At 39.9% G+C, this 14,077-nt stretch overlaps 1 protein-coding gene across 19 annotated transcripts in view; it reads left to right on the top strand.

Annotated features, from left to right (window-relative positions):
- Positions 1 to 13,537, top strand: part of dtna (dystrobrevin, alpha) — a 97,777-nt gene extending 84,240 nt beyond the window's left edge. For 18 of the 19 annotated variants that reach the window (XM_041247660.1, XM_041247658.1, XM_041247676.1 and 15 more), the window contains 4 exons: positions 1,871 to 1,960; positions 7,459 to 7,627; positions 7,870 to 7,984; positions 13,297 to 13,537. In XM_041247660.1, the coding sequence (XP_041103594.1) occupies positions 1,871 to 1,960; positions 7,459 to 7,627; positions 7,870 to 7,984; positions 13,297 to 13,455 (533 nt within the window). In that variant the 3' untranslated portion in view covers positions 13,456 to 13,537. Of the gene's footprint in view, positions 1 to 1,870; positions 1,961 to 7,458; positions 7,628 to 7,869; positions 7,985 to 8,685; positions 8,727 to 13,296 lie in introns of all 19 variants that reach the window. The other variant, XM_041247666.1, reaches the window with a different exon arrangement.
- Positions 13,538 to 14,077: the final 540 nt, after the last annotated feature.

Below are 14,077 nucleotides of genomic sequence, written 5' to 3'. Positions count from 1 at the left end.
CAGGGCGAAAGCCATAATTGTTATTTGTGTGTGAATATAGGGTTGGCAGTGAGGGGGTTAAAATTCTCCCTGCCAGAAAACATGTGAGAATGTGGCTGGAGCCTTAATTGAATGACTGATGATTAATTAGGCTCCAGCCACAATATATACATATGGGAGAACATCCTATGTTTGGGAGGTTGGTGTTTAGGTGAGTGTTGGAGTAAGAAAATTGTGTGTAACTGTATTGTGTTGGAGGTAGTGAAGGAGGTTGTGTTGGAGGTATTGTTTTGTGTAAACCTTTTATTTTGTGTCTGTTTGTCTATTAAAAGTGTGCAACAGCTCTTGAACTGCAGCTATTCCTGACTATGGGGTCTGTTCATAAAGGGTTAACTCCTGTCGAAATGAGAAAACAGGAGTACAATTCATTAACAGAGATAATTCAGATGTGTCGTAAGCCCCAAAGATTTTCATGTATGAAGGCATGTTTTTAACGAATTGAGAGAAAGGTTAACGATTACCTCGTTAGCATAAAATTTTCGTCGGTCCTGAGGGTCAGCGTGCTCTTCATAAGCGTGAACAACAGTAAAATGCTGTCGATTAACTAGGAGTTATTGAACGCTTTCTACAGTCAAGTCTAAACTAACGACAGCCTCTGGGTAATGGAACACAGCAATTGAAACGTATTCTGTGTCGTTTTTATTTATTTGACCTGTGTTTACAGTGTGGACGAACACTGCCTGTGTGAACGTGTTTATTTTCATGATCGTTACAATATACAGTATACCAGTGCTGCTGAGGCAGTCGGTGGAAAATTAGGGCTTGCTTGGTATTGCAAAAAACAAAACACTGATCTAGCCACGCACCACAAAACGATCCATTTTGTGTATAGTGTGCAGTACACTGTTTCATAAACATGAACTCGCCCCTAATTGATTCCCTGCATTAATTGGCGTTTATTATTATTATTATTATTATTATTATTATTATTATTACTAGAATTACAGTATTATTCAGACGTTCTCCTATAGTGCTTTTTGTTTAGTTGTTTTTTGTTTTTTTTGGTCCTGCAGTTAAGAAAAGGAAGTCTTACGTGTGCGTATGGAAATGTGTTGCCAAACAAAACGAAAATACAAAGTGTTTATTTAAAAAATACTTTTTTTCTAAATGATAACATTGGTAGTAGGTTAATGTCTGTGGATTGCGTTTTTCTTTTTGCAACAGTTACCGACACCACCCATGGAACATTAACAATGATGATGATGTAATCAAAAAGGCAGGTTTTCGTTCTTGAACGACTGTATACCCATTCGTAAAAGTGCTTTAAGACAGTCGCCTGTTTGCTCAGATCATTTTATGAATAGCAGTATGGATGGGTTTTGTTAGTTTTAAATGAAATTCATTTTATTACGGCAGTCGGCAAGTACTTTTATGAATAGGACCCAATGAGTCTCATTCCTGGCGCTATCCTGTTAGAGACAATTATCTATTTGAGAATAACAAGTTATTTAGCAAATAATGAATGGGTCTGAGTGGGATAAAGGGGGCAATAGCTGTCCCACCCAAGCATTCTGTTTTAAGGCTGGTAAATAATTCTAACCACCAATGTATGTATGTATGTATGATCTTTCCATTTTTAGAATTTTCTTTCCATTTTTGTTCATTGGATATAATTATTATGAAAGGCCTCATCTAGTATGTTTCTTGCTGGGTCAATTGCAAACCACTTTCAACTCAACCCCAGTAGCAGATTGAAACTAGGCATTAGTCACAGGATACAGCAGTTGTATTATTGTTCAGTCTGGTTTCTTGCTAGTTTTATGTTGTTAAAATCCTAAAAAACGTTACGTTAAAAAACGTTACGTTAAAAAATGTGTTGTGCATTCACCAGGCTCCAGGAGGAACTTAAGAAATGACCTGTTGGTGGCAGCTGACTCCATTACAAACACCATGTCGTCACTCGTGAAGGAGCTCAACTCGGGTAAGAGACACATGGCCACTTGCCTTGAACGATTTCTACCTTTTCAGCCATTTGGTGTCCCTTTAGATAGAGCAGGCAGCCTTTTACAGTCCACGGCAGTTCATGGGTTATCACTGGAAAGGCATCTGTTCAGGGTTGTCCTTAGTTCTAATTTCATTAAGAAAAAAAAAAGTTAGGAAGGATATGAGGAGAAAAAAAAATCCTATTTGCAACCGTCCTTCTCCCCTTGTTGTTGTTGTTGTTGTTGTTGTTGTTGTTGTTGTTACAGTTTTTAAAAACCTTTACTGTGTCACATGCTACCATTGTAATATTTAAAACACAGCTCAAAAGCAAACTGAAATGTGAATTGTTAATCCACACAAATGATTACCCCTGCAGCTGACAATAAAAATATCTGGTTCAGAAATGTTGAGTTGGTACACTGTATTAGCTTAAATATTTAAACTCCAGTGTTTACATTTTGTCTTTCCAGAAAGGAATTTTCAGTAAAGTAACAGAAAAACAAAGCATAGCAAGCTGCAGTGCTTTTCAACGGTCCCTGTGAAACTTGCTCGTGTTGAAGTGGTGCCGCATCTTTCTTTGTAGCCTGTCTAAACACAACAATCTCCATTGTGGTCCATCTCCTGCTTTTTGTTTTCCCTTTGTATATACATATACTGAACCGTGCTTTCCTTTAGAGACAATTAGGATATAGTGTGTCTATTTCCATGGCAATGTGAGGAGCTTTTTTTTTTTTTTTTCACCGAAATTACTGTACAACCACCACTTTGGTATTCAAAAATGGGCCCTGAAAAAGAAACTCATTATAAAGCACTATACAATTGTTTTTGGTTTAGTATATATCTTTACGTTACCTTTGGCACTTAATAAGTATACTTGCTTGTGGCATGACATTTTGAATAATGGTCATTTGCATGTTTACAAGGTCATATCTGGATGGACCAAGGCAACTGCTTGCAGGTCAAGTGGAAACACGGGTAGACGAGGCTGAGGATCGCAGAGATCCCTACAACGCTGAAGGTGACAGTTTTGTGTGGGAGCACTGCCACAAGAGATGGACCATCATCTCATTTTTCTGAACATGAATTTAAGCATTGGAGCATGAAGTGGCAGCAGCATGGGGCTCTGCAGGCAAAAAGAAGAAGAAACCAGGAAGCAGCTATAAGATGTGCTCAGTGTCATGGAATTGTCCAGGTGTCTGCCTCTTTGGAATGGTTGTGCCAGTGCCTTGGAACACACCTGACCTTGCAAATTATCCTAACACCGCATTCATTGAGTGTGACCAGCCGGTCAGCCTTGGTAGCCAGTGAAGCAGGCCACAGATACAATATATACATAGTATATTACTATTTTTAAGCGAAGAGATCAAGAAGGGGTTAATAAATTATACACAAACACAATGACCCTGGGTGTAACGCAGTATGCTTTCCTTTTACACTGAGGCATCGAGAAGAAGTGCAATACTATTAATATATTTCATCTATAGTTGTCTTGTGCCAGTAGAAGCATACATAAGCTTTACTTGCTCTCTGCAGAAGGTGGCAGTGGGGAGGAGGATGAGGACATACTATTGAATGGACAGGACAGGGGTAAGTCAGCCTATCTTGAGCTGTACCCGTCTCCCCCTGAGACCCCACCTCTGTCCTGGTTGCTCCCTGAAACACGTAACCCAGCACAGGTTGTGTTAGCATTACCTTTAATCGTGGTGCTGCTGCGCCAAAGCAAAAAGCATTCAGCAACTGACTGCATAGGGTGTATAAAACTCAGTAAGATCTAGCATACCTGGCACCCAATTTTCATGACGTCGCAAAGTGGTGGCGCTAGCGCAAAGGTCGTTTGGGCACAGATTTATTGGAGCTCGAAGTCGGCGCAAACTTTATTGCACTGGAATGCATTTTTGGGTCCAGGCTTTGTGTCGTCTTTTAGGGCTAAGGCTAGTGCTAGCGCCAGTGGTTGACATAACTTGAGGCATGGTGTCATTAAGATTTCATGGTGAAGTGATTTTGATGCGGTGCTGGGTTTTCCTTTTGAAAGAGAATCTCAGGCTTTATTCGGAGTGCAATCATCGGCGCCGGGGTAGAAGAAAGTGAAACATGGAGAGACGAGAGTAGAGGAGCGTAAAGACAAAACATTAGTGTTTATACATATCTGTATATTTTTGGGCATTCCTGCAGTGAAGGGAGAGGAGATATCAAAATAGTTTTCTTTTTTACGCCTAACAGACAGCGAATGCAGACATCGCCTCTGACCAACACGGAAATTCTAGCTGATATCTTCCAGTTACTGCAGGTAGATCTGGAAAGAGATACAGGAAGATATAACGTATTGCCTGTTGCATTAAAGGTCACGGCTGCACTCACTTTTTGGCCCCTGGTTCCTTTGAGAGGACTGTAGGTGCTGCTGCAGGTATTAGTCCGTCGTCTACAAGCAGTGCAGTACGTGAAGTTACTGCAGCTTTAGTGAAGCGTGCAGGGCAATGCATTTGTGGCTTATCACACCATTTTACAAACCAAGTACCGCTGAACACAGGTATAATCGAGCCATCACCTCTGCTCGACCTGTCATTGAGCATGCATTTGGAATGTTAAAAATGCATTTCAGATGTTTGGATGTATTGATTTAAACTGTGTACTGTCATAGGCATTGGGTTACATATACTATTTTTTTTTTTTTTTTTTTTTTTTTTTTTTTGTTTTGTAGGCTATCCAAGTATTTTTGTGTTCTAATTTTAAAACAATTAGTTTTTTCGGAAAGAGGACACATCTTTGTATAAATGCCTGAGTTCACTCTAAAACCATCCATTGATGGGAATGGCATATAAGATATGTTATTGTCTACAATGTAGTTTAGGGATCCCTGCTATTAGCAAAACCAGGACAAATATCTGATTACTTGTAATTGTTTTCTGTCTAGTTTTATTTAATAACATTAATTCAATCGATGTGAGATAACAGCTGGTAGTGCAGACCCCTACAGTAAATACACATACCCCATATTATCAAAATTATTTCTTTGCATGAGACAACAACATGTGGCCGTTAGTAATAGTTTTTATTATTTTTATTTTTTTTATAAAACTGAATTTTAGTCTTTTACATAACAAGAAAAATAAATTACACACACATCTCTCACATTTTGCAGCTGAAGCAATGGCATCTTGTTCTTCTCAATGACGAGCTGGGGTCGAGGCACTCCTCGTTGTACTTTGTGGCACTGATGGGCAGGAGAATGCTGTGCTGGCCTGACCTCATTGTCCTGTTGACCTGTCGCCACAGTCTGCCTTTGTTCTTTTCTTCTAGGGCTGTTTGTGACAGAGGTGTTGGTCTTTCTCCTTCCCCTCTATTGAGTGGGACACACAGAACAAACATTTTGACTGTATTTTTTTTTTTAGTTTTTGTTTGTTTACTAATTAACTCAATAAAACATGTACGTTGGGCTCTGTTCGTTATGAATTGTCATTTTATTATGTGGTTTTACTATGTATCAATCTAACAAAATAGACAGTTAGCACTTTTGAGGAGTGTTTTTTTATCTTATAAGTTTACAATCAATATATGAATAGATAAATTAAAAAACATGCTGAATACATACACAGTTATTTTAAAGGGTAAGGGATTAAAATATATCAGCCGGTTACACAATTTTATGTAGCCAGCACAAGCTTTAAATAGCCTAACAATTCTTAACATTTTCTTTTTTTATTGGTGGAAAAACCGACTCATTTTTAAATAACATTAATTATATACAGTGGTTTGCAGAAGTATTCACCCCCCCTGTAAAGTTTTCACATTTTGTTGGCACCTGAGCGTACTCCATTACGCTTTCAAACTAGACTTTACAGATAGAATCTACACAAAATACACCACGTCCCTCTCAGCACAGTGAGGTCCATCATTAAGAAGTGGAAGATGCATCATACCACCCAGACACTACCAAGATCAGGTCACCCTCCCAAACTGAGCCCCCGGGCAAGCAGGAAACTGGTTCGAGATGTCACTCCAACAATGACCGTGAGAGTTCTGCAAAGTTGTGTGCCTGAAATGGGAGTCAGTGTTCACACATCAACAATAAGCCGGTCCCTACACAAAGCTGGCCTGTATGGACAAGTGACAAGAAAGAAGCATGTAGGTGGTACTGCAGACATGGAAAAAGGTTTTGTGGTCAGGCGAGACAGAAATTGAACTTCGGTCTAAAAAAGAACAACTGTTGTGCAGTTCTTCAGATGCAGATCAAAGAATCATTCGTAGATGCAGCTATATGTTACCATGCCGCTGTCGCCTTATTTGCCCTCGGTTCTCGATGTTTTGTGCCACCTATTATTGTCAACCTCCTACAAAAATATCTAGTCCACTGTCGTGAAGTGTTCCTGTTCATTGGGTGCAAATTGCCAAATACCACTTCATGCTGCGATGCTTGTTCTTTCTCTCAACTCAAAATTACTGAGCATCCTGGCACCAGTGCAAACAGCTTCGTAAAGGGAATGTTACTGACTCACGATTGGACATTCGATTTCACCTCCCACTCGGTAGACGTGTCAGATTACGTTTGCGCTGAGCGCTAGATTTGATCAGAATCACTTTCTTGGGACAGACCACTCCCTGCAGCTCTACCACAATGACTTTCAGCATTGCCCTTTGCGCTTGCCCCCGTGTTATCAAAATTGGGCCCCTGGTGTCTTTTAAATTTCATCCATGGCCGATTCAATAATTCTTCATAATAAACACTGTAGGCTGGCTTTGACAAGCCATATTTTAATTAAAAATGCTCTGCAGTGTCAAAGCCATGACCTGCTGCGTATATAATGAAGGCCTTGTCTTTGGTTTTAATTAGATTCCAGTGATAACCAATTTTATTAAGGAGGAAGACCCTTTCAACCCAACCCTGTTGTTTCTAGTACAAGATGCTTCTGTAGTTGCTAGAACTGGACATGGTTCTAATGCTATGGGGGACTTCTAATCCAAAACAAGTTGCTTTATAAAATCATTAGTGTCTTTATTTTGTTGCCTATTGATTTTTTTAAATAATGTGTGTTAAGTACTTCTCTAGCGTGATATGCAACATTCAGCTTTCCATTAGATCTTAATCATATTGTAGGTAATTTTATAACATGGATGACATGTTTTCTAAAAAGTCCCAAGTATGTGTCATTGAGGTGAGATTTGTTCAAATAAAATAAGCAAATTAAGAACATTGCAAACACAATGTTGGGCTAAATATTAGAACATCATGAAATTGTTGAATCTTTAGCTGTTTAAATTCAGTGCACAGAATTGCACTTTCCCGCTCTGATAATTATGACATCATTTAATATTATTTGTTTATTTTCTAGGTACCGTAAATGAATTTTGGGATCAAAACAATGACCAGTACATTTTATTTGCAGATCACTTTTCTTCCTGTGGGTGCAGTTTGAAATGTAGCTTACAGTGGCTGTACCTAGCTGTGAATAATGCAATCTGGACAGCCCAGGTTCATATTCAGATCTTTTGTTTCATTAGAAGCTGGCAGTGAGACCGAGAGTAATGTGGACTCCGACTTCGGGCGTGCTCACTTTGATGACCTGGTCCCGTCTCCCACCTCTGAGAAGGCTTTCCTCGCACAAATCCACGCCAGGAAACCAGGATATCTCCACAGCACCTCAGCCACTAGCTCCATCCGCAATGACCGGTAAATATCTCTTCTGTTTCTTAGACTGGGTGAAAATGTTACAGTAATACACTTTTTGGCCGTGAATTTTGTGGTCGTGAAAGGTGAGGCGGCAACTGTTGCTCAACTGTCAGGACAATAAAAAAAGATTGTTTATTCACTGTTTTCATGTGCCGTGGATGTATAGTGGTTATCAGTATTTTAAACTGTTCCAAATGTAGCACGAGCCCAGTTTCTGTCTCTAACCACCTTCTCTTGGACAGTGGAACAGAAGATGGGGACGATGAGAGCTACGAGAACGACTCTGTCCGCCAGCTTGAGAACGAACTGAAAATGGAGGAATACCTGAAACAAAGACAGCAGGAGAAAACCTACATGGTAAAGAAGATGTGGACATGGGGTTTTATTACTTTATTCATTTAGTGAGTTAAAGTCAACCAGGACAGGATGTGACGTGTCATTCACAATAAGGTGCATTGATAATCAGATCCTACGGACATCGTATGAAACACCAGGTTCCACACGCTTCTGTTTGCACTTTTCCTTTCTGTTTTAAAGGCATCTGTGTTGTAATGAACTTTATTGTGCAGTCCTGTTTTGCATGCTTGCTTGTTCAGTTTGCTTTAACCTTTTTTGCTGAATCTATTCAATTCTGTTATTCTCATCCTCACTGCCCCCTCATTTTATTGTGATGGTCTTTTTATTAATTAAGGATACGCAAATACTTCAAGTACAAGGCTATAAAAAAATTGTTGCATCCTGTGCTGTAGGTCACATTATATGGTCTGATAGTCACTAGAAACAGGAACTTATTAGATACCAGGAAGCAACTTCCCATCCTACTTACCTTTGCAATATCGGCTTATCCCAAACAAAAGTATAAATACAAACATACAACCAAAAGCTTTTCAACACAAGGGTAGCGCTGCAGTGATGATGCAGATAAAAGGATTGATTTTTACTCTAACACTGATTACTGCCTTTCTAGATGTTGGGTCTCACTGGCCTGCCCTTTTCACTTCTAAAAGCTCTCTCCTTGTTTTTTCTTCTTTCTTTATTGTATTCTTTGCTTCCTGAAGGTCACTTTGCAGGAATGAGCACAAGCTTTCTCTCTCTTCAAGTAAGTACCTTCCTTCCTGCTGGTCTGCTGTCTCATACCCTTTGCCTGCTGATTTGTATTTTTTCCACAGCTTGAAGAAAGACCAAACCTTTTAGTAACACTGTGGAGTGTATTCTTTCAGTGCCAACAGTGCTGCATGTGGAAGTAAAATCTGGAGCGCAGGAATATGTTGCACACGCACATAGGTAGTGAACAAAGAAACTGAAGCACGTGGGTAAATGGGGGACACCAAGTATATTGAAAGCAAGGGCTTCCACACAGGTGTGGCTCGTGCGTTAATTAAGCAAATAACATCCTGGCATGCTTAGGGTCAAGTATACAAATGCTGGACAGGCCTGGTTAACTATAGTTATGGCTAGCATGGCTGCAAGAGGAGACCTCAGTGACTTTGAAAGAGGGGTGATTGTTGGGACGCATTTGGCAGGAGCTTCAGTGACCAAGACAGCTCAACTTGCTGATGTTTCACGAGCAACGTTGTCTAAGGTGATGTTGGCATGGAACTGAGGGAAAGACGTCATTAGCAAAGGGCAACAGTGGGCGGAAGCACATACCCCAGGATCGTGATAGCCGTGCATTAATTCAAAGTGCAAGGTAAAACAGGCGAGCAACTGCAGATCAACTGGCGCGAGCAGCCAGTTTCATCAAAAATGGTCCGCCGAGAACTCCACAGAGAGGGATACCATAGTCGGGTTGCAGTGCACAAACCGTTTATCACACCTGGCAATGCACGTTTGCGAGTCCAGTGGTGCAAAGAGCACAAGCAATGGACTACAGAACAGTGGAGAAATGTGATATGGTCAGATGAATCATCCTTCACTGTGTTCTCGACAAATGGACAAGTGCCTGTGTGGCGCAAACCTAAAGAACTCTACAGCCCTGAGTGCTTGGTTCCAACAGTGAAGGGTTCTGGTGGTTCCGTAATGTTGTGGTGCTCATTTTCCTGGCATAGTTTGGGTACACTCATTCCCTTAGAAGGCAAGGTCAATGCTAATCGCTACTTAATGGAACTGAGTGATCATCTTCAGCCCATGTTGCAGCATTTCTTTCCTGCCGGTGGGGGGGGTGTCTACCAGGATGACAATGCCCCCATCCACAGAGCAGGTGTGGTTGCCTAATAGTTTGATGAGCATGACACTGATGTTATCCATATGTTATGACTTTCTCAGTCACCAGATCTGAACCCAATCGGGCATTTATGGGACATTCTGGAACGATGCCTGAGACAGCGTTTTCCACCTCAATTAACCAGGCGTGGGCTGATTGACTTTTTCGTGGAAGAATGGTGCCACATCCATTCTATAGAATTGCATAGGCTGATAGACTCTATGCCGTGGCGCATACAGGCTGTACTGGCTGTTACTCTATATATGTCCGACCATATATATATACTATATATATATATATATATCGATATATATATATATATATATATATATATATATATATATATATATATATACACACATATACAGTGCCTATAGAAGGTCTACCCCCCTTGAACTTTTTTCACATTTTGTTGTGTCAGTGCCTCAGAGTTTCATGCATTTAAATGAGGATTTTTTTCCACTTATCTACACACCATAATCCACAGTGTTAAGGGGGAAAAACATTGTATATTAAAAATACAAAACTGAAAGATCATAATTGGATAAGTCTCCACCCCCCTGAGTTAATACTTGGTGGAAGCACCTTTGGCAGCAATTACAGCTGTGATTCTGTTGGGATAGGTCTTTACCAACTTTGCACACCTAGATTTGGCAATATTTGACCATTCTTCTTTACAAAACTGTTCAAGCTCTGTCAAGTTCCTTGGGGAGCATTGATGGACAGCAATCTTCAGGTCATGTAACAAATTTTTGATTGGATTTAAGTTGGGTCTGACTGGGCCACTCAAGGGCATTTACCTTTTTGTTCCTTAGCCACTCCAGTGGAGCATTGGCTGTGTGCTTTGGGTCATTGTCATGCTAAAAGGTGAACTTCCATCCCAGTTTCAGCTTTCTTGCAGAGGGCAGCAGGTTTTCCTCAAGGACTTCTCTGTACTTTGTGCCATTCATTTTACCTTCTATCCTGACAAGTGCCCCAGTCCCTGCCAATGAGAAACATCCCCATAGCATGATGCTGCTACCACTATGCTTCACAGTAAGGATGGGTTTTTTTAGGTGATGCGCTGTGTTGGGGACAGCCTGATCTAGGCAGGGTATTGGTGGTGCCATACACCTTCCACTTCTTAATAATCATCTTGACCGTGCTCCAAGGGTTATTCAAAGCCTTTGATATTTTTTTAAACCTATCCACTGATCTATGCCTATCAACAACTTTGTCCCGGAGTTCTTTTGAAAGTGCCTTGGTGCTCATGGTTGAGTCATTGTTTTGAAGTGCACTACCCAGCAGAGGGAACCTACAGGAACTGCTGAATTTATCCTGAAATCACGTGAATCACTACAATTGAACACAGGTGGAGGCCACTTAACTTGGTGTGTGTTTTTGGAGGCAATTGGTTACACCTGAGCTAATTTAGGATTGCTATTACAAGGGGGTGGACACTTATCCAACCAAGCTATTTCAGTTTTTATTTTTGATTAATTTTCAACAAATTTCTAGAATGTTTTTTTCACTTGGGAGTAACTTAGTAACTTAGTAACTATTTTAATGCATTTTAATTCCAGGCTATAAGACAACAAAAGGTGATAATTTTGAAAGGGGGTGTAGACTTTCCGTAGGCACTGTATATACAGTGCCGTGAAAAAGTATTTACCACCTGTCTGATTTTTCTGCATTTTTGCACATTTCTCACGTTGAATTTCGTCAGATGTTTTTGTGGGTTGTAGTAGTATATAGAGTGATTCTGAGAGAAAAAATGACACCAAAGTTTGGTGCTTCTTTAATTTGTTTGGTGTGCAAGGTAATCAAACATGCAATCTTCAGGTGTGAAAAAGTTATTGTCCAACCCAGTTAAAGGGATAATTAGGGTGAGCTGTTTGAATAGTTTGGTTAACAATCAGGCCTGATTTGGTCTAGCCGTGCCCAATATAAATCTGACTAACTTTGGCCCTTACCATCAGAACGAAGTTGTCAGCACACAGGTTCTAGAAGCACATTCCTGAAGACCTCTGGAAAAAAGTTGTTGATGCCTACCCATCTGGAAAGGGTTACAAAGCCATTTCTAAGGCTCCGGGGCTCCATCAAACCACAGTCAGAGCTATATTGTCCAAATGGAGATTGTTTGGGACAGTAGTGAATCTTCCCTGGAGTGGCCGTCCTGCCAAAGAGCAAGGCGTAAAATAGTCTAAGAGCAAGGCGTAAAATAGTCCAGGAAGTGACAAAGAACCCTAGAACAACATCAGCAGGCCTCTCTCGCCTTGGCTAAGGTCAGTGTTCATGACTCCAGCATCCGAAACACACTGGGCAAAAATGGGATTCATGGCAGAGTAGCAAGGCAGAAACCACTGCTCACTAAGAAGAACATGAATGCTTGTCTCAAGTTTGCCAAAAAGCACCTGGATGATCCTCAAGAGTTCTGGAACAATGTTCTATGGACAGATGAGTCAAAAGTGGAACTTTTTGGCCAATATGGGCCCTGTTATGTTTGGCAAAAACCAAACACTGCATTCCACAGTAAGAACCTCATATCAACGGTCAAGCATGGTGGTGGTAGTGTCGTGATTTGGGGATGCTTTGCTGCATCAGGACCTGGACCACTTGCCATCATTACAAGGAACCATGAATTCTGCTCTCTATCAGAGAATTCTAAGGGAGAATGTCAGGCCATCTGTCCTTGAGCTAAAGCTGAAGCGCAGCTGGGTCATGCAGCAAGACAATGATCCAAAACACAAAAGCAAGTCTACATCAGAATGGTTGAAGGACATGAAATTGAAAGTTTTGGAATGGCCTAGTCCAAGTCCAGACCTAAACCCCATTGAGATGTTGTGGCAAGACCTGAAATGAGCAGTTTATGCTCAAAAACCCACAAATGTCACCGAGTTAAAACAGTTCTGCTTGAAGGAATGGGCCCAAATTCCTCCATGGCGCTGTGAGAGACTGATCAATAACTACAGGAAGCGTTTGATTGCAGTTATTGATGCTAAAGGTGGTGTAACCAGTTATTGAGTCTAAGGGGGCGATTACTTTTTCACGCTGGGGCATTGGGTGTTGCATAACTTTCTTTAATAAATAAATGAAATAAGTATTAAAATGTTGTGTTATTTGTTCACTCAGGGTCCCTTTTATCGAATATTAGATTTTGGTTGAAGATCTGATAACATTCAGTGTCAAAAATATGCAAAAATGCAGAAAATCAGACGGGGCAAATACTTTTTCACGGTACTGTATATTGGATCCCATATCATTTTCACAGTTGCAATATACATGAAGCTTTATCTTTTTTGGGATGGTACTAGTATTTATTCTATGCAATTTCCGCATTCCAAAGTTTGTCAATGACATAACTACAATACTGTTAGGTCTGCAAGTAGATGTATTATGCGTCCCATTTTCATCGCCATTGGTTGGCCAAAAATACCCCTTTATAGACAATTGCATTTTCTCCTGTAATCTGCTTCTCATTATTCAGATGAGCTGTGGCCAGACGGATGACGAGAGCTACGTGAGGACCGATGATGAGGAAAGCTGTATCCGGACGGATGATGATGAAGGGCTGGTGGACCAGAACAAAGAGTGGAACGAACACATGAAGAGTCTTCTCAATAGAAAAAAGCTACAGCCATTCTGAGAAGGAGAGCACTGTAATTGTTTTACAGATCGTAGTTAGCTGTGTGTTTAACAATTTAGAAAACTTTCTTTAAGCTGTTCTTTTTTTAACAACAGCATCTTCAGAGACGTGCTTCAATGGAACTAACAGGGCACAGGAGACCATGCAATGGTTCTGCTGTTAGAAGCAATAGCAGTATTATTAAAAAAAAATAGTACCTTTTGCACATACGATCAATGCTCAGTTTACATATGAAACACTAGTAGACTTTAATACTTTAAGGGTTTGATTTCTAAATGATTTGTAGGGTTTTTTTTGTGCCGAACAGGTTGTAATACCAGAAATAAGACTTGCAGAAAAGTTTTTCATTTTGTTTCATTGGCATCATCACAAATCATGCAGTTTGAACTAAAAAGAAAACAAAAGTTAATTAAAAGTAGTTTTTTATCAAAACTAACTCAGCCATATATATATTTGCCTGATACAGAATTTCCAACCGTAACACGTGACACTGCTAAAATAAAATTATATATATATATATATATATATATATATATATATATATATATATATATATATATATATATGTAGATATATATATATATGTAGATATATATATATATATATATATATATATATATAT

Source organism: Polyodon spathula, chromosome 4 (genome assembly GCF_017654505.1).
Source record: "Polyodon spathula isolate WHYD16114869_AA chromosome 4, ASM1765450v1, whole genome shotgun sequence".
Classification (NCBI taxonomy): Eukaryota; Metazoa; Chordata; class Actinopteri; order Acipenseriformes; family Polyodontidae; genus Polyodon; species Polyodon spathula.
The sequence above is the reverse complement of the archived record's forward strand: the minus strand, read 5'-3'. Positions and strand labels throughout refer to the sequence as shown.